Source organism: Eutrema salsugineum, unplaced genomic scaffold (genome assembly GCF_000478725.1).
Source record: "Eutrema salsugineum unplaced genomic scaffold, Eutsalg1_0 scaffold_2, whole genome shotgun sequence".
In the NCBI taxonomy this organism is placed as follows: Eukaryota; Viridiplantae; Streptophyta; class Magnoliopsida; order Brassicales; family Brassicaceae; genus Eutrema; species Eutrema salsugineum.
In genome coordinates this window covers 2,392,934-2,412,161 of record NW_006256829.1, presented here as the reverse complement: position 1 = coordinate 2,412,161, position 19,228 = coordinate 2,392,934, and the positions used below count along the sequence as shown (strand labels likewise).

The window sequence follows — 19,228 nt, the reverse complement described above, 5'->3', positions numbered from 1 at the left end:
AACATATTGGACGAAAAATAATATGTCAGAAGTGGGATTTGAACCCACGCCCTCTTTCGAAGACCAGAACTTGAGTCTGGCGCCTTAGACCACTCGGCCATCCTGACAATTTGTTATTAATCGTACTATTACAATTATAGTCGACTCAAATATATAAGGAACACTACTTAACCGAAAAACCAAACTTAACCCCAAAAGCATATGTATTTAAAATTCAATTTTTGAGAAATGAAATCGATTTATCATTATCTGTGCATCGGTAACAAAATATATGAAGGTCCAAAAACAAAAAATGGAAAATAACTTAGGGAAAAAAAAAAGCGAGAGACTCCAAATTATAGACCGTGAAGAGCCGCTCCGGTAACTTTTTGCTGCTTCTCGGATTCAAGAGCACAGTATGTCCCATCTAGGAAAAAAGAAACCAAATAAGTTAAAAGGGAGTCCCAAGTGTAAGATTAACGCATGTTTTCAACAATTAAGCAAGATATTATGTACATGAATATATATTATTCAGGTAGATTAACCTGCAATTAAGTGCTTGAGCTACCGAGATCAAAGTCCATTGTGTAATCATACTCGATTGTTGGAATAACTGATGCCATAAACTTCAAGAACAAGAAGAGATACCTATGGAGAAGACAACGAAAGGAGTTGCAAGACATAACCATACTGTACAAAAATAAAATAAAATAAACGGTTAGTTTGTGAGGGATTTTACTTGTCAACTTCAGGTTCTACTCCACGCGACATTAAGACATCAATGATCTTCTTCATAACAGCTCCATGTCGACATGGGTGAACAGAAGCATGTTTCCCAGGTAAGTGCGGATGATCTTCTATTGTTACCTGTGAAATTTTTGTAATTATAGTTGTTACAACAAGCCATGAAAGTGAAAGAAAACTAAAATCCGTATCATTACTGATTCTAGAACAGAGTAAGATCACAGAACCACTACAGAATCAATTGATACAGTTGAGTTATGTAATTACCGTTTTACGTGCATGATCTTGACTAACATCCTCCATTACAAGTTCGGGTTGCAGTAACATCCTTGACTACAAGACATACCACGTTTTCTTTAAGGAAGCATAAAAGACATGGACAAGCATGCAAAATTTGTCACAGCATAACGAATTGAAATTCAACGCAATGAATGAGTCAGAAACCTCATCATAGCCGGTCAACCAAACACGGGGTGTTTGGTAATACTTGTCATATCTGAAATAAAAGTGAAGCGAGGTATAAGTTCCATCTAGTGAGCCAAGAGTATGAGACATGTCTTACAAGAACTTAAACAAGTTTACACGTGAATGTAAATGTGTAAATGGAAAAGGCACAAGATGCTTACGTGATGCTAACATCATACGTTCTGGTTCGAAGGATATTATCGTCATCAGGCTCATGAGCCACACGAAACGTTGACTGAAGAGTTGCCTGACTCAGAGATGAAAAGAGAAATTTTTTAACACTCTGGTTAATAATAATGCTCTGAAGCCACTTTCGTGTCAAATTCAGTCTATATCTATTTATAGCATATTTTTTGTGGCAAATTCTTAACAATAGAATAAGCTGAACTTAGCAAATATAGATAGAATTGAAATCTAGCAAGTTCATTTGAATATAACCAACTCACGGGATCATTGTCTATGAAATTGTCAGTGTCATCAAACTCTGCCATGTCTGGAATATCTTCCTCCTCCTCGCCTCCAGAACATTTGGGTAGTGATTGAATAGTATCTCTCTCGTTTATGTCTAAGGCATCCATGGATGGCAAGTTTTCATCTTCACTGCCTTTATCTATGGACACATCAAACACGTAAGAAATCATATGGGCGAAAAAAGAATTTTCCGATGCAATAACTTCGGGATGTAAAAAAATCTACCTTTAGGTCTTCCATGAGTTGCCAGCCAACCATCATTATCTTCATCATCAACCAAAACTTCACCTCCCGCAGCTTCATAATCCTCTGCCACAGATGCAGCTCTTCGTAGACAAGGTACTGTCAATCCATGGAAAAAAAAGCCACAAATTGTATACAGATGCAATTAAAAAACTTCAAACTGAAAATACGAAGGAGCTCTAAGTATCTCTCGTTTACCATTCCTAGTAATCAAATACTGTTTCTCTGAAGGCAAGTATGGCTTTCTTTTGCTTGGCTCACCAGATTCCCTGAGTAAGAAAATAATAACGAAAAGCCATCAACTGTTTGTATTGTATTGGTTTTGATCCAAATCATAATCTCACAGAATCGTACGATAGCCAAAACCTCAGAGACCTAAATTCATATACGTTGATCAAATTCACAGCTTAGACATTGAAGATTGTGAAATCGAACAGTGGATACTGAAATTCGAACTAACCAAGACCAGGTAGGGCACTTGGAGACGAGATTATCACCGGCGAGAACGAATTCGCTGACGCTGAGAACTCCCTTCTCCTTGAACGCTGAGACAGTTCGAGGACCAGTGATCCTCTCCACTGCACCTTTGAATGCTCCATGAATTTTTTGCGAAAGCACCATTGTAACACTGAAGACGAATTCGAGATGATCGGAGATTTGATTGATGACCCTAAATTCTCAATTTCGTCAAAATATCAATAAGGAAATAAAGTTTTCGTGCCCAAATCATATGGGATTTGGTGTATAAAAAAGGAAAAACAAAATATATCACAAGTAACCACCGTACTCTTACAATGTTTCGTTTTGTTCCTTTAACTTTATAAATCGATATAATTCCTTTGAGAATTCATTTTGGATAAAGATAATTCCAGCTTCCGCCACCTATTTCTAAATGTTTCAGTTTCACCCAAATATTATAAATTGGTAGTCGTCACTTGTTAATATGTAGGCTGTAATTATTTTTATCCGGCTCCGAGGTATAATAGAATTTCTAATTTGTTTGGAAAATCTGAACGACATTATATTCATTATGAACGGATGAAACAGTATTTACTTTGAATTAATCAACTATATAAGTAGATTTATGTAAAGACTAATAAGGACAGTCAATTCATGAAACTTACACTTTACACTATATAAGTAGATTTATGTAAGGACTAATAAGGACAGTCAATAAGTAGATCGTTCAATTCCATTGGTGCTGAACAATAATATTACGTGAACTTCTGTTGAAGCATGCAAATCGATGATGACGTGGGAGAGTGGGACGTAAACATGGTTGACTCGGAGCCGTCAGATAAAGTAAAATCCATGATCTGTGTCATCTGTCTAATTAAAGGAATTTAGAGACAAGCTTACAGCTAACAAAAGATTAATCGTGATGTCGAGTGTCGAATGTCGAATCTCAATAACTTTCTTTTTTCAGTTTCAATCTTCTTTAAACACAATCATACATTCATACTTGCTCACAGATTACGGGCAACCTAATAACCTTTGGTTGTAAGCAAACATAATTAACAAATAAATTAGTATGAAACAAAATTATATTTGTTTAACCAAAAAAAAAAAAAAATTATATTTGGATGAGTTACATAGCCATGTGAATCCCTACAGAACTCCAAGAACAAATAGTGTATATACTTGTCCAATTACCTAACCATGCGAATCCCCACCAATTACCTAACAAATATTCTCTCCATTCGACCATTCATAAAAATATATATATTTTTGGAAAATTTTCCTTTTATTCCACTAATTTTTTTTTGTTATTCAACAAAAGTAAATAATTTCTCATACATGTTTTATTATTTAATTTTAGTAAATCGTAAATTTTAAGAAATTTAATGGAAGAAATTTAATTTATCAAATTATTATAAGCTCTTAACTATGAAAATTTATTCAACGTAAGAAAAATTAGTGTATGCATAATTAAACATACTATCTTTTCATTTGTGTAAATATTATACGGAAGTGAATACTATTATCTCTATAGTATCGTCGTTGATATTATAAAAAAGTGAAAAACATAATATAACTAAACTTGCCGGATAAATCTCCCAATCAAATACCTAAGATGTACCCCACGCACTTCAACCACCATCACTAGTCTAGTCAAACCCAACATTTATCATCACCACTTTCAACGTTCTTTATAATTTTTCTTGAGATCATGAGAATTAATTACCACGGTCGCTAGTATTTTTATCTTGGAAGAAACTAACGTGCTACTTGCGATATCATTTTAAAAAGTTATTTATTTATTCTATGATTCTATCGTCCGGCTATGAACACTTATATAAAAGCATAAACCCGATTTAAATGTAGAATACATTTAACGTGTGTAATACAGTTGAGAATTATTAAGGTCATAATTGGTTGAGAATTTGAGAGGATATATTTCCAATTTTTTTGTAACGTCATTTTCATTTATATGGTCAACAGTTTACAAAACACGATTGTACATTAGAGGATATAAAGCTCGGGCAACTAAATAATATGACGTTAAAAAAAGGATATGTTTCCAAATAAATTGGAAAAATATGATATTTGCATATATTTACAAGCCAAAGAAATCAAAAAGTCAAAATTGATACAACGAAATAAAAGGTATTCTAGATCTGTCCTCTGAACTAAAATATCAACTTCATCTCCCATCACCGTCAATCTCTCTCTGTCACTGTGAACAATAAATTCCATAGTTTCCATTTCCTTTGATTTTTTTTTTGCCAGCCCAGAGCTTCCATTTCGTTTATTTCAGAAATATTACCTGCTATAAATTCCAAAGTCTAATCATACATTTCTCATTTATTAACACAATACCCATTTTCCTAAACTCTCTCACCTCTTCAACACAAATACTACCCAGATTCTTTTCCAAGAAATTGAAGAAGAAGGAAAACAAAAATTCCAAGAGATGAGAAAAAACCATTTTTTAACATTGTTACTCGGAGTCTCTTTATCAGCATTCTCCATCGTAATCTTCTTCATTGTCTTATTCATCTTCTGTCGAAGAAAACAATCATCTGCCGAGTCAGATCAATACGACGTCGAATCACCCGACTATAACAAACAGGGATTCTCCTCGGAGACAGAGGAGCTCGTGACATTTCACGGCGGCGAAGATCTCACGATCTGCGATATCCTCGATGCTCCCGGAGAAGTCATCGGAAAATCAAGCTACGGCACTCTGTATAAGGCGTCGTTGCAACGGAGCGGCAAAATTAGGGTTCTTAGATTTCTGCGACCAGTTTGTACAGTGAGATCGGATTCGAAGGAGTTTAACGGCGTCATCGAGACGCTTGGATCTGTTCGCCATGAGAATCTGGTTCCTCTGTTAGGTTTCTACGCTGGAAACAGAGGAGAGAAGCTTATGGTTCATCCTTTCTTCGCTTCCGGGAATCTTTCCGAGTTCATCAGAAGTAAGTCTTCTTCTTTTTCCCGAGAAAATAAAGGAAAGTCGAAAGAAATATTTAAAGGATCAAACTTTTTCTTTTCCCGACAGAAAGTTAAGAATTTTAACTTTCCCGAGTGGTTTTTTTTATTGGGGGTCCCTTTTTACCCCATGGAATCTCGTGGTCACTTGTTTTTCGGGTTTTCCTGAGATTCTACTATTTTCCCGGGAAAAAATGGTTTAAAAACCTTTGAACTCATACAAGCATCTGATGAAAATTTTACCGTTTCCCATGATGATGATATCTTTTATATATCTGATGTAGAAATATACACTTATATATATTCATAGATATATAAAAGAAAAAGAATGTGCTATAGACCTATAGTTAATGAAAAGTGAAACACCCAGCTGGAATTAAGCACATTAGCTGGATCATTTAATTCAGTGTTTCATTATCTTGTCTTAGTATTTTATTTCTAAAGCTTTTCAAAATACATGTAGACTGTCTTTTGTCGGTACTATTTCTGTTTTTTTTTTTTAATTTCCTTCACTTTCCACTTCTTTAGTTCAGTAAGAACATTGACAGAACTTGAAAAAAAAAGGTTGAATCGGAAGAACGTCAATATCAACAAACCTTCTTATTGTTCTAAAAAAAAACAAACCCTTACTCAAATTTCTAGACTAAAAGAAAATTACATTTTTTTCTGTGGCAGGTAGAGATGACGAATCGATAAAATGGATGAACATTCTAAGCATCACAATTGGAATATCAAAAGCTCTTGATTATCTTCACACAGGAATGCAGAAACCAATCGTCCACGGAAATCTGAAATCCAAGAATATTCTTCTGAACTCGAGTTTCGAACCTCAAATCTCTGATTTTGGTTTGCATTTACTCTTAAACCGAACGGCAGGACAAGAGATTCTTGATGTATCTGCAGCTGAGGGATACAAAGCTCCTGAGTTGATAAAGATGAAGGAAGTGAGCAAAGAGAGTGATCTGTATAGTCTCGGTGTGATCATGCTTGAGCTAGTCTCTGGTAAAGAACCGATAAACGAGAATCCAACTGGCGATGATGAGTTCTATCTTCCTGATTTCATTAGGAATGCTGTTCTTGATCATAAGCTGTCTGATTTATACCGTCCTGAGATTCTCAGGAGTAATGGTAACGTGAGTGAAGAATGTGTACTCAAGTATATTCAGCTTGCGATGTCTTGTTGCTCTCCTTCTCCTTCTCTTAGGCCAAACGTGAAACAAGTCTTGGGGAAACTGAAAGAGATCCGGAGATGTTAGAATGATTTCAGAATGATTGATCACATTTGGGTTTCTGATAGAGGAAAAGTATCTTGTAGTAAAAGCTTTTACATAGGAATTGACTATGGCACAGAAAGTATTCGATTTCTTTGTACGCTTCCCGGGGAGGAGTAAACTACACTTAGACGTTAGCAAGAGACTCAAAGAACTTGAAAGATCTTTGGAATCCGCAGAACTGATACTAAAGAAAGAGCATCGTAGAATGATGGCTCGAAACTGCAAAGTTTCTTGAAAGTCTTGTCTATGAAGCTGTACTTTACAGTCTTGTTTGGAATGTGAAGCAGGATGTATGATTCTGCATCCATCTCTTCCTTTACAGTACCGATGACAGAGAACGTGTAGAGCCGCCTATTGGTGAAGTTTTCGGTTCTGATCATCTCGGGAAACGCAACTGCAAGAGGCTCTGAATCAACATTATACTTCACGGACCAGCTTAAGCTGTTCTTTTCCATTTCGTGAACAAGGAAAGTTGAAGAATCTTGATTTGCTCTTGACTGATATCGAAAGAGAGGCAATCTCTTGAGTGGAAACCGAACCAGTGAACTGTGCCATTCCAGAAGACTGCGTTGTCGAACGCTTTAAAGTTTAAAGGATGAGGAGCCGGAAAAACTCTCCTTCCAAGTTCCATCTTTGGAGGAATAAACCTCTATATGTGGTAGAGGTGATCGTCAGAGACAGAAAAAGCAGATTTCTTGATAATTCTTCTGAGGCAAAAAGACTATAGTGAGGAGATTTAGAAGGATGAAAGGCTAGAGAGAGACGCGAGGTCATCAATGATGATCTGAGGGAGAAGAGTATTCTGTTTTGGTGTGGGATTGTAATTTGTACACATAGTAAATTGTGTTGAATTGGTTAGTCTCGCAAGCGCATCTGCAGAGGAGAAGCCCGTTGGTTGATTGCATTATGATCATTTCGTCTATAGATGATCTGTAAACCAAAGCGATTGTGGAGGAAGCTCTTCTTGAGTTTTTGCTTATCAACTACTTTTTTTTTTTTTTTTTTAATTTCGTTGATTTTTGACAATCTAAGAGTTTGTGTTCATGTTTTTGTATTTGTTTTTCTAGGTTTCAAAAGTAAATATAAGAACTGTTTAAATGAGATATTATCCCGTTTCTGTTGTTTTCCCCAGGAACATCCGAGGTTTACTGTCAAAACAGACCAGGGAGATTCTACTATTATAACATGATAAACGGCAGAATGTGCTATTACATTTCTTACGAACGGCATGATGTCTGTTAGATAAGCGTGTTTACTTCCACAAGAGTTGAAGAAAAATAGGCCAGAGGCCCATTTAATTTGAAATCCATACCCGTAATCAACCCCACCCAATATGAACCCGACCCGAAACGCCTCGTAATCTCTCTCTCTCTCTTTCATTTCAATTTTGAAAAAATTATCTCGGCGTCAGAATCCATGGCTCCTCGCAGTCTGTGAATCGAGGAGCTTAGTCTATCGAAAGTTATAGGCATTGATTCTCCCCTTCTGAGAATCTGTCGCAGAATCTCCTTGCATATACTCAAAATATGGAATTTACAGAGGCTTACAAGCAGACGGGTCCTTGCTGTTTCTCTCCAAACTCTCGTTACGTCGCCGTCGCCAATGATTATCGTCTCGTGATCCGCGATACTTTTTCGTTTCAGGTAAAAACTAGTTACATTTAGTCTTAAACCCTTGATTTCGCTTACAATTCGGAGGTACAATGGCAACTTTTGCTCAGAGATTTTGGATCTTACAAAACAAAAACGTTTCTTCTAGTGTTCAAATGCAACTAGATCTTGTACTTTAAATTGGGTAGAAGCTACTTGATCCGGATTATTTTTGGAAAGTGGAACCTGAGAGATGATTTATAAGATCGTTGAAGTTTTTTTTTTTGGATCTTATGAATATGTAACGAATGTGAAGCGTGCCTATAAATGCAGGTTGTCCAGTTGTTTTCTTGCTTAGATAAAATAAGCTACATAGAATGGGCCCTAGATTCTGAATACATTCTCTGTGGTCTCTATAAAAAACCGATGATTCAAGCCTGGTCATTGACACAACCAGAATGGACTTGCAAGATTGATGAAGGTCCTGCTGGTATTTCATACGCTAGGTGGAGTCCAGACAGCCGCCATATACTCACAACCTCGGAGTTTCAGCTGCGGTTAACAGTTTGGTCCCTTTTGAACACAGCGTGTGTTCATGTTCAATGGCCAAAGCATGGCTCGAAGGGAGTTTCATTCAATCAAGATGGGAAGTTTGCAGCAATATGTACGCGGCGTGATTGCAAGGATTATGTAAACCTCTTGTCTTGTCAATCATGGGAGATAATGGGTAGCTTCGCTGTTGATACCTTGGACTTGGCTGATCTTGAGTGGTCACCAGATGATAGTTCTATTGTAGTCTGGGATTCGCCTCTTGAATATAAGGTATGTATCATTTTGGTCTTGATGCAACTTTTGAATCTTGAGAAATGGTTAGTTTCTTGCATGATTATCGGAATTCGTTATGTTTGGTTTTCTCGTGGATATCTCTTAAGTTTGTAACCATTTGGGCAGGTTCTAATCTATTCTCCAGATGGTAGGTGTCTATTTAAGTACCAGGCATATGAATGTGGACTTGGTGTGAAGACTGTTTCCTGGTCTCCATGTGGTCAGTTTCTTGCCATTGGTAGCTACGATCAAATGTTGCGGGTCCTAAATCACCTTACTTGGAAAACATTTGCTGAGTTTTTACACCTATCAACGGTTCGTGCGCCCTGTTGTGCTGCTATTTTCAAGGTAAAGCCCTTTCCATTCTTTGATTTAAAAAAAAAAAAGTTTAACAGCAGGACAACTGCTTATTGTCAACTCAGGCGTGTATTAACCTTATTGGTCATTATTTTTTTGTAGGAAATCGATGAACCCTTGGAGCTTGATATGTCTGAGTTATCGTTGGATGACAACTTTATGCCAAGCAATTATGGTAACTACGGTTCCAAACCTGTCCTATTCTATTGACACATCTTCCTTAACACTCTTTTCGTCAGTAATTGATACAAAATACACTTTTCAATCTCTTCTTATTTTCATGTGATTCACATCTTTGTCCAGATGCTTCGGAAGGCTATATAAGTGTCAGGTATGAAGTCATGGAATTACCGGTAGCTTTTCCTTTCCAGAAGCCTCCTGCAGACAAGCCTAACCCAAAACAAGGAGTTGGTAAGCTCTTTCTTCTGCAACGAAAGACGCAACCTTAGAAACTGCAATCGGTCTGGAAAACTTTGCGTCTTGTATTTAACTTCCAAAAGCTAAACTCTTTCAAAAATGTTCTCAGGCCTTCTTGCTTGGAGCAAAGACAGCCAGTATATATGCACACGAAACGACAGTATGCCCACTGCTCTATGGATATGGGACATGCAACGCCTCGAGGTTGCAGCCATCCTGGTCCAGAAGGAACCTATCCGAGCCGCTGTGTGGGACCCCACCTGCACCCGACTCCTTGTATGCACTGGAAGCTCTCACCTCTACATGTGGACTCCCTCGGGTGCGTTCTGTGTATGCAATCCTCTCCCGGGCTTCTCCATAACTGACCTCAAATGGAACATTGATGGAAGCTGTCTCCTTCTCAAAGACAAAGACGCGTTCTGCTGTGCCACGGTCCCGCCTTTGCCTGAGTCCAGCGACTACAGCTCTGATGACTGAGGATTCCTTATGTGTTTCGTTGTAAAAGTTGCAGCCTTGTGCGTCTTTCAATTTTAGGAGTGTTTATTTTTTTTCCCGCGACTATTAGTAGTGATTGTTAACTGTTTTCAATGTATAAAAAAGCTTTCTTGAGTAACAAAAATTTACGTCCTTGATTTAACAAAATAAAGTTCTCATTTCAGGAAATAGGCTTCTGTTGCTTGATGTCGGTCTATGGTCGACTCGACAGATAAAAGTATTTACCGAAAAACTCTGATAAGGGTTTTTAAACAGGAAACATATTATATCATATCTTCATAAAAATATATATATATATACTGTATTAATGAACCTAGTAAACCAGAGAAAGATTCAAAATGGTATCCTGGTTTCTCACTGTTAATACTCAAAACCAAATTGTCAGCAAGGAAAGTTAGATATTTTTATAAATATCTCTTCTCTGTTATCCATTTGCAAGTTATGCATCTCTCTTTCAAGTCTCTGGACTCTGTAGCTTGTGGTCCATATTCTTTATCAATGAATCTTGACTTATACCTAACCTGTGACTCTCTGAGACAAAACATTTGCTGCTGCTACATTCTTAAAATTGGTCCCTCATGCAACTTGTTCATCTTGATTCACTCCCCCTTCTATAAACGGTAGGTACACTCCCTTGTTGAACCTTTTTCGGTGAAGTTTCTATGTAAGAGATTGAGACCTTGTTTATTTCAAACGCAATTTTTTTTTCTCGTTTGCGTTACATGTGAAACAAAATTTCCAAGTAAAGAAGATCTTCATTTTTTTCATAACACAGAGTCGCACGGTTGAAGATCCTTCTGTTTGTGTTTGACGTGTGCATTTACAATAAATAATGATTTCGATTAAAAAAATTGCTAATAATTATGTTCAGTTCTAAATTTCAGCTACTACATTGATTTGTTTATCTTGGTTCAAACCATCGACTAATCACGGAGTACAATACCTAATAACTAATTTTGTTTAAAGATCGGAAACTCAAGTCTGTCGAGAGAATTTTCTTGGAAACAAGAACTTGTTTCTAAAACTTATGGTCTTTTTGGACATGAAGAAACAGAACATCCATACAAACTTGTTGCAAGAGTTCCTAAGCACACTAACCTAAACTTCACTTGCTCTGTACAAATTAACTTATACAATGAAACTGCTCACACTCTTACATGTTAAATGCATCATTCACAGGTCGTTTCTCCATCACTTGACGATGAAGATGAGTTGCTCTGACTTCTTTGGGGCTCCTCTTGAATATCACTTCTCTTCCTTTTCCGTCCTGAATTCGCAGGAGCTTCATACTTTCCGGCGTCTAGAGGAAAGTTGAGCACGGCTTTTCTTCCCCGGAGCTTGAAAGCTGCACAATCATAGGCTCTTGCAGCATCAACATCACTCTCAAATGTTCCTAGCCAAATCCTGGATCCTTTCTTTGCTGGATCCCGAATCTCTGCTGCAAATTTCCCCCACGGCCTTCTTCTCACTCCTCTGTAATGCCTCGATTCTTGTTCTTCAAACCTCTTTGCTTTCTTCAGGGTCGAGACACTCTGATCAGTCTCATGTGATGATGAAATTCCCGTTGATGTAGATGATTCGGCTTCCACTTGTAAAAACTCTTTGACAAAAGAATCCGGATCAAGAACCGGCGAATCAGGTTCCTGTTTAGGGACTTGATTCATCATAGGTTCTATACACCAGAGTCCTGAGGCAAAAGAAGCATCAAAGTCCAAATCTCCCATGAAACCATCAGAAACCATAAAGTCTTCAAAGAGATGCTTCTGTATGGCATCAAAATCAGAGCTTTCCTCAAAAGTCGCCATCTTTTTCCCAAACAAGAAGCAGTTGAGAGAGAGAGAGAGAAAAAGAGAGAGAGTCGGCAAGTGATGTTTGAGCAAAAAGCTTGGATCTTTTGCTTCCTATATATAAAAGGGAAGGAATAGGAGACAAGAAGGTAATCACAAAGTTTTGGCAGCCATGAATGGGTAGGGACACAAACTCTTGTGGTTTTGTCGCTCTCTTTAGTGGTTTTACGGATGGGTCATAAGTCTCTTATCAATTAATACAATTTATGAAGACAACGTCGAACTTTTTGTAAGGACCTTCATCAAGTTGTTGCGTGACGTGACACTTCACATGAAAAACTGTAATCACATACAGTATATACATTTTACATATTGGTTCTAAGGATGAATCTTCTCTTTTATTTATGCTCAACTTGTTTTGTCTTTTTTCTCTCTGATTATGACTACTAAATAAAATATGTATCATTTGATTCTCAACGGCATTGCATATATTATCTTTACATTTATTATTATTTTTTGTTTCTTGTTTGTAGACATCACATTCCATTATTTTATTTTTTCTATTAGAAAATTTAGAATTATTGGTAAATAGAAACAAATATATGATTTTCAAATCGTGAAGATATTTCAAAATTCTTAACTCAGCTTAATTTTCATTATTTGTCTTCATTAAGGATTAGTTGTACACTAATATTGATTTAAACTAAGTAGTACCCAAATTCACAAATTTATCTTCAGACTCTTTTACAACTAGGCCAAATGATTTGGATATTTTGTACATCAAATAACTTTTATCCTATGTGAATTAGTTTTATGTTCATGAGACTCGACTCAGAATTCTTTTTCCACCAACTGACGTTTCTCTTGAAAATTTTGATGATATAAGGTTTTAACAACGAAGAAGTATTTGAGATCGGATTGTTCCCTGAATGTAATCTTTTTAATATAATAATATCTATAAAGAGCAAAAAAATACAGTAGATTTTGTATAATGGATAAATTTTAAACGAGGGGAGCCAGCTCAATAAAGTTGTTTTCCTGGTAGGCCTCTCCTGGGTGGAAAATGATTTGAAGCAACTTGATTATTGGATATTTTTTATTAATTTCGAGGGCTCCACGTAATTAAACCTAATCTACCCTCTTTTATTAAAAAAAAAAAGATGAACATATAATATGAATGATTTGGATGTCCTATTCGCGTATTTTGATACTTCATATATAATTGCGCCATCATCTATTATTGGTAGTCATTGACATGTTTTTTTTGTTGTTGTCCGTGATATGTTAATCACTTGCATCTTCATAATGGAAATGGTTACTAGAAAAATAATGCGTTCCTATTACTTTTTCGATGGTCTCTGAAAAAAATAAGCAAATGTATTTTTTTAAAGGTAAAATATCATTAATATCTGTCTTGAAGACAAAAATATAAGAATGGTTTAGCGTGACATCCGCTTATGCTAAACCACGGTGCCTATAACTTCCGAATCATGCATGGTTTTGGTGAATTTTGGTTTGCATCATCAAATCAAAATCCAAACTAATAGTAGCTTCCACTTTGAAACAGCGCTAGTTATTCACAGTTGACAGTTGTTAATTATAATTTAAATCGCAGTTAAAGAACTTAAACCATGATCTTTCAACTACTACCCAAACAAGTAGTTCTTCCTTTACAACAGTAATACAAAACTAATAGATTATCGGTCGCTTTTATAAAATGTCATGAAAATTTAATTTTTTCACATTTAGTAAATAAAAGAAAACAAAAATCTAACTTGTTTTCTTACTAGATTCCGAGTCTTTTGACTGGCGAAGTTATTCCAAACGGCTAAATTTATAAATTTATAATGGGAAGAAACGATACAATTGGGTTCTATTTAAAATCAAATAAAAAACATGAATTAACGGCTATAAACCGAATACGATGATAAACCCAAACTGTCCACTCCTATATTACAATAAAGCGAAGAAAAAAGGGCGAAAAATTGTGAGAGCTAGCCCAACAAAAGAAGAAAAGAAAAGAAAAGGCATTGACGTGACGTAGAGCTCAACGTTCAGTACTCACATCGTTTCGCATGGAGGTAAGCACGTGCCGTACACGTAGGCTACACCACTCTCTCTGTCCATATGAATACACTACTCTCCTTCATAAATTCCCACAACCATCGGATCAAAAAATGCACGTCCTGTTCCCTCTCTTTTGGCCATTCAAGATAGTGATAATGTTAATTTTCAAGAAGAGAAAACGCGAGAACCTACGCACAAGGCCGACGTTCAAGGGTGTTCTAACGGCGTTTTTTGCCACCGTAGCCGCAATATTCCTCTTGTTACTCGCCGGCATATCCCTCGCTGGCACAGCCGTGGCATTTATCGCCACTATGCCACTATTCCTCGTATTTAGTCCGGTTCTCGTACCAGCGGGTATTACCACTACCTTGCTGGCTACGGGTTTAGCTGCCTCCGGCGGCTCTGGTGCGACGGCTCTCACCATCTTCATGTGGCTCTACAAGTAATTAACACTAACAAAATTTATTATTATTATTATAGGCCAAAAATATGTTAGAAAAATCGATGGACACTAATAGAAGGTCTACTATGTTAATACAAATTTAGAGTATATGTATTAGGTAGGAGGATGAACGGATTATTAACGCATGAATGATATCTGTGGGTGGCTGCATCTTATTATCAAATGTATTAGAGGGGGACGTAGACACATAATTAGTATAATACGTGGATTACGGTTGTGGTTGTGTTTTTAGAGGAATAAAGATTAAACAAAGTATTCATCGATATTTCCCTTGAATCTCACCATTTATTGTATAAAATTAATTACGAAAACAATTTCCATTTTATTCCATTCTTTATTCTTGCATTTACGATTAGGAATATATATCTATTTGTCTAGATGCATGGTTGTATACGTTTATATGCATGGTTATCTATTTATATACATATGTATATATAAAGTTTGCAATCTTTGTATATAGTCTTGGTGGCGTTTCCAGCCGTAACTATTAAGAACATGATACCATGATTTTTGACAACCAAACTTATTCAATTGTATATAGGCAACTCACGGGAAAAGATCCTCCAAAAATTCCAGGGTTGACGCCCGATGCAGATGGCTCACCAGGTGCCTCACCAGGTGGTTCACCAGGTGACTCATCAAGTGGTTCACCAGGTGCTTCATCACCAAGTGACTCATCAGGTGCCCCACCAGGTGGTTCACCAAGTGACTCACCAGGTGCCTCACCAGGTGGCTCATCAGAAGATATGTCGGGGGGCATGCCAATGCAACCGGCAACAGCAGAAGAGAAACCCGCATCTAAACCGGCAGCCAAACCACCAGCTAAGCTAGCAGCTAAACCAAAATCTAAACCAGCAGCTAAGCCAGCAGCTAAACCAAAAGCTAAATCAAAAGCTAAACCAGCAGCTAAGCCAGCAGCTAAACCAAAAGCTAAACCAGCAGCTAAACCGAAATAAAAATATGTCATGGACATAGGCAAGGGATGAACATATAATATGAACTTGATTATGGATCCGTGCACAATTGTTATCTTTCAAATATTATTTATCTATTTTGATACATGTATGTATATGTACGTACCTGATCGTGTAGTTCATTTGGTTGGTGGGCTATGCTCCACGCCTCCACCTCTTTCTCTCTCTCTCTCTCTTCATATAAAGCAACTGCTCTATTTCAGTCTTCCAAGAAACTATATACTTTGATGAATGGAAGATTTACATTTCAAGTGGGCGAAGTAGCTTGTCCAATATATAGAAGCAAATAAAATGTTTCAGGCATTTGAGAGTTTTCTCTAACCATAACAACTATCTTCTGACTGAGAATGCATCAAGCTTTCTAGTTGAGACAACATATATAGTTGTTAACAAAATGAATGTATAATAAGCTCAAAATATTAATTACTCAGAGATCACCATCAACATTCTACGATTACCAGTATTTCTTAGGTTGGTTTTTCTTTCATTAGATGATGTGATCAAAATTCTTTCTCTTATAGTAAAAATTAGGATATCCAAAACTAAAATTCTAGTTTTTAAATTTTTTTTTTTTAAAAAGAAGGAAGAATCAGATCTCAGCGATTAATATGCTTTGCTCGATTAAAATAATATAAGAGGATCCATCCCAATCGTTGACTACATTCAAAGGTTTTAATATTAATATTATTTCCCACACGAATAGGTTGACCTAGTTGGCGTCTTATCGAACTCAATCTGCATTAGAAAATGTGTGAAATCATTTCTACATTGCTCCAGTGCACGCAAATGGCTTTATAGAAGATGGAGGCAAACAAACTAATTATGAAAAAGTCAATATTTCCTAGAAAATATAGATTGTATGACTCCAAAGTGAAGAAAATTTATAGAATTATAGTCAACAACTAACATAAAACTCAGGACCAAACAACGTTTCTTGATGTGTTAATCACTTGCATATTCATAATATATAATATGGATGATTTGGTTGTCCTATTCGCATAGTTTAAATATTTTATATATAATTAATGGCGCCATCATTCATTATTGGTTGGTATTCATATGTTTTTTTGTTGTTGTCATCGATATGTTAATCACTTGCATATTCATAATTGAATATGGTTCCTGTTAATTTTTTGATGGTGTCTGAAAAAATAGCTAAATGTATTTTTTTACGTTAAGTAATAAAGTATATTAATATCTGTCTTCAAGACAAAATAAAATATAATAACAAAAATACATATATAAAAGAAGGTGAAGTTCGACCAAACAAAAAAAAGAAGGTGAAATTTTGGGACATGAGGAGGTTCAAGAGAAATCACTCCCCATATTTATAGGGCTATTTATGCTTATCTTCCAAATGCTATATTGATTTGAATATGAAGAGAAGTGATTCTGAGTCTTTTGATACACTTTAGTTCTATAAGTTCAGTTAAAATCAAGGGAAATCAAAAACATGTACGGCTAAACCGAATGCGAACAAAATCCCAAAATGTCCACTCCTATTTTACAAGAAAGCGAAGAAAAGAGTGAAAAAAATGTGTCAACCCAAAAAAAAAAGAAAAGGCATTGACGTGACGTAGAGCTCAACGTTCACTGGCATCGTTTCGCATGGAACAAAGCACGTCCCGTGCACGTAGACTACACAACTCGATCTCTCTGTTCATAGGGATCCATTCTCCTTCATAAATTCCCACAACCATCGGATCACAAAATCAAGTTCCCTCTCTTCTGCCCATTCAAAATAGTGAGAATGTTTCTTTTCAAAAAGAAAAAACGCGAGAAACTACGCACAAGGCCGACGTTTAAGGGTGTTCTAACGGCGTTTTTTGCCACCATAGCCGCAATATTCCTCTTGTTGCTCGCCGGCCTATCCCTCGGTGGCACAGCCGTGGCATTTATCGCTACCATGCCGCTATTCCTCCTATTTAGTCCGGTTCTCGTACCAGCAGGTCTCACCACTACTTTGCTGGCTACGTGTTTAGCGGCCTCCGGTAGCTTTGGTGTGACGGCTCTCAAAATCCTCATGTGGCTCTACAAGTAACTAACACTAACAAAATTTATTATTATTACTATAGGCCACAAAAAAATATATTAGAAAACTCGTTGTACACTAGTAGAAGGTTTACTATACAAATTTAAAGTATACACACTGTATATATATTAGGTGGGAGAATTAACGGATTGATTAACGCATGAATTGATGATGACTACATCTTATTTTTAACTAGATTAGAGGGGGACGTAGACACATAGTTACTATAATACGTGAATTATGGGAGTGGTTGTGTTTTCAAAGGAATAAAGACTAAACAAAGTATTAATCGATATTCCCCTTGAAATCTCACCATTAATTGTACAAAATTAATTATGAAAACAAATTCCATTTTCTCCCAATTTTTACTCTTGCATTTAGCATTGGGAATCCATATCTGTTTGTCTAGATGCATGGTTGTATACGTTGATATGCATCAACATATATAAAGTTTATAGTCTTGTATAATCTTGGTGGTGAACCGTTTACAGCCTAACTATTAAGTATATGATACCATGATTTTTGATAACCAGACCCTAGTCAATTGTGTACAGGCAACTCACGGGCAAAGAACCGCCAAAAATTCCAGGGTTGACGCCCGATGCAGGTGCCTCACCCAGTGACTCGCCAGGTGCTTCGGCAGGTGCCTCGCCGGGTGACTCGCCAGGTGCCTCGCCGGATGCTTCGCCGGGTGACTCGCCAAGTGCTTCGCCGGGTGATTCGCCGGATGCCTCACCGGGTGCTTCGCCAAGAGCCTCGCCGGATGCCTCACTAGGTGCCTCACCAGATGCCTCGCCGGGTGGCTCACCAGGTGCCTCGCCGGATGATTCGGCAGGTGTCTCGCCGGGTGGCTCGTCGGGTTCTTCACCGGGTGGCTCGCCAGATGTCTCGCCGGACGGCTCACCGGATGCCTCACCGGGTGGTTCGCCGGGTTCCTCAGGTGGCTCGCTGGATGCTTTGCTAGGTGGCTCATCGGGTTCCTCGCCGGGTGGCTCGCCGGATGCTTCGCCAAGTGGCTCGCCGGATGCTTCGCCAAGTGGCTCGCCGGATGCTTCGCCGGGTGGCTCACTAGGTGGCTCGCTGGGTGACTCACCAGGTGGCTCGCCGGGTTCTTCACCTGGTGGTTCGCCGGGTGGTTCGCCGGGTGGTTCGCCGGGTGGCTCACCAGGTAGTTTGCCGGGTGGCTCGCCAGATGGCTCACCGGGTGGCTCGCTGGATGGCTCGCCGGGTGGCTCACCGGGTGGCTCACCGGGTGGCTCGCCAGGTAGCTCACCGGGTGGCTCACCGGATGGTTCGCCGGGTGGCTCACCGGATGGTTCGCCGGGTGGCTCGCCGGATGGTTTACCAGGTGGCTCGCCGGGTAGCTCACCAGGTGGTTCATCGGGTGGCTCGCCAGGTTCCTCGCCGGGTGGCTCGCCAGATTCTTCGCCGGGTGGCTCGCCAGGTTCCTCGCCGGATGGCTCGCCAGATGTCTCACCAGGTGGCTCGCCGGGTGCCTCATCAGCAGATATGCCACCAAACAGTCCATTAGAACCGGCAGTAAAACCACCAGCTAAATCGAAATCCAAACCACCAGCTAAATCGAAATCCAAACCACCAGCTAAACCGAAATCC

At 38.0% G+C, this 19,228-nt stretch overlaps 7 protein-coding genes and 1 non-coding gene across 8 annotated transcripts in view; 4 read left to right on the top strand and 4 right to left on the bottom strand.

Annotated features, from left to right (window-relative positions):
• Positions 1–23: 23 nt before the first annotated feature.
• TRNAL-CAA lies at positions 24–107 on the bottom strand. The gene has a single exon. It is a non-coding gene; the product is annotated as a tRNA-Leu (tRNA).
• A 111-nt stretch (positions 108–218) lies between these two features.
• On the bottom strand, positions 219–2,621 carry LOC18018604 (autophagy-related protein 3). Its single transcript, XM_006399182.2, has 10 exons — positions 2,363–2,621; positions 2,101–2,171; positions 1,885–2,001; positions 1,635–1,798; positions 1,350–1,435; positions 1,168–1,219; positions 991–1,056; positions 719–846; positions 525–627; positions 219–406 (listed from the first exon to the last, which is right to left on the bottom strand). The coding sequence occupies exons 1-9, from the start codon at positions 2,521–2,523 to the stop codon at positions 531–533; spliced, it is 942 nt and encodes a 313-aa protein (XP_006399245.1). The 5' UTR covers positions 2,524–2,621; the 3' UTR covers positions 219–406; positions 525–530.
• A 2,107-nt stretch (positions 2,622–4,728) lies between these two features.
• On the top strand, positions 4,729–7,531 carry LOC18018603 (putative kinase-like protein TMKL1). Its single transcript, XM_006399181.2, has 2 exons — positions 4,729–5,321; positions 6,010–7,531. The coding sequence occupies exons 1-2, from the start codon at positions 4,817–4,819 to the stop codon at positions 6,588–6,590; spliced, it is 1,086 nt and encodes a 361-aa protein (XP_006399244.1). The 5' UTR covers positions 4,729–4,816; the 3' UTR covers positions 6,591–7,531.
• Positions 6,733–7,522, bottom strand: LOC18018602 (F-box protein At5g07610). The gene is given in 5 exon segments (XM_024155585.1): positions 6,733–7,074; positions 7,077–7,328; positions 7,331–7,370; positions 7,372–7,437; positions 7,439–7,522. Coding segments are annotated over 5 exon segments (765 nt in total). The 3' UTR covers positions 6,733–6,751.
• A 489-nt stretch (positions 7,532–8,020) lies between the features above and the next one.
• Positions 8,021–10,414, top strand: LOC18018601 (WD repeat-containing protein WRAP73). The gene is made up of 6 exons (XM_006399179.2): positions 8,021–8,251; positions 8,531–9,019; positions 9,149–9,370; positions 9,482–9,554; positions 9,683–9,790; positions 9,906–10,414. Exons 1-6 carry the CDS (start codon positions 8,135–8,137, stop codon positions 10,271–10,273), a joined length of 1,377 nt encoding a protein of 458 aa, XP_006399242.1. The 5' UTR covers positions 8,021–8,134; the 3' UTR covers positions 10,274–10,414.
• An 859-nt stretch (positions 10,415–11,273) lies between these two features.
• On the bottom strand, positions 11,274–12,191 carry LOC18018600 (ethylene-responsive transcription factor ERF106). The gene has a single exon (XM_006399178.2). It carries the CDS (start codon positions 12,094–12,096, stop codon positions 11,461–11,463), a length of 636 nt encoding a protein of 211 aa, XP_006399241.1. The 5' UTR covers positions 12,097–12,191; the 3' UTR covers positions 11,274–11,460.
• A 2,070-nt stretch (positions 12,192–14,261) lies between these two features.
• On the top strand, positions 14,262–15,564 carry LOC18018599 (oleosin-B1). Its single transcript, XM_006399177.2, has 2 exons — positions 14,262–14,587; positions 15,150–15,564. Exons 1-2 carry the CDS (start codon positions 14,301–14,303, stop codon positions 15,562–15,564), a joined length of 702 nt encoding a protein of 233 aa, XP_006399240.2. The 5' UTR covers positions 14,262–14,300.
• Positions 15,565–17,332: 1,768 nt separating this feature from the next.
• LOC18018598 (endo-1,4-beta-xylanase B) overlaps positions 17,333–19,228 on the top strand; it is a 2,687-nt gene continuing 791 nt past the window's right edge. The window contains exons 1-2 of the mRNA XM_024156320.1: positions 17,333–17,619; positions 18,169–19,058. Coding sequence (XP_024012088.1) covers positions 17,333–17,619; positions 18,169–19,058 — 1,177 coding nt within the window. The remainder of the gene's footprint in view (positions 17,620–18,168; positions 19,059–19,228) is intronic.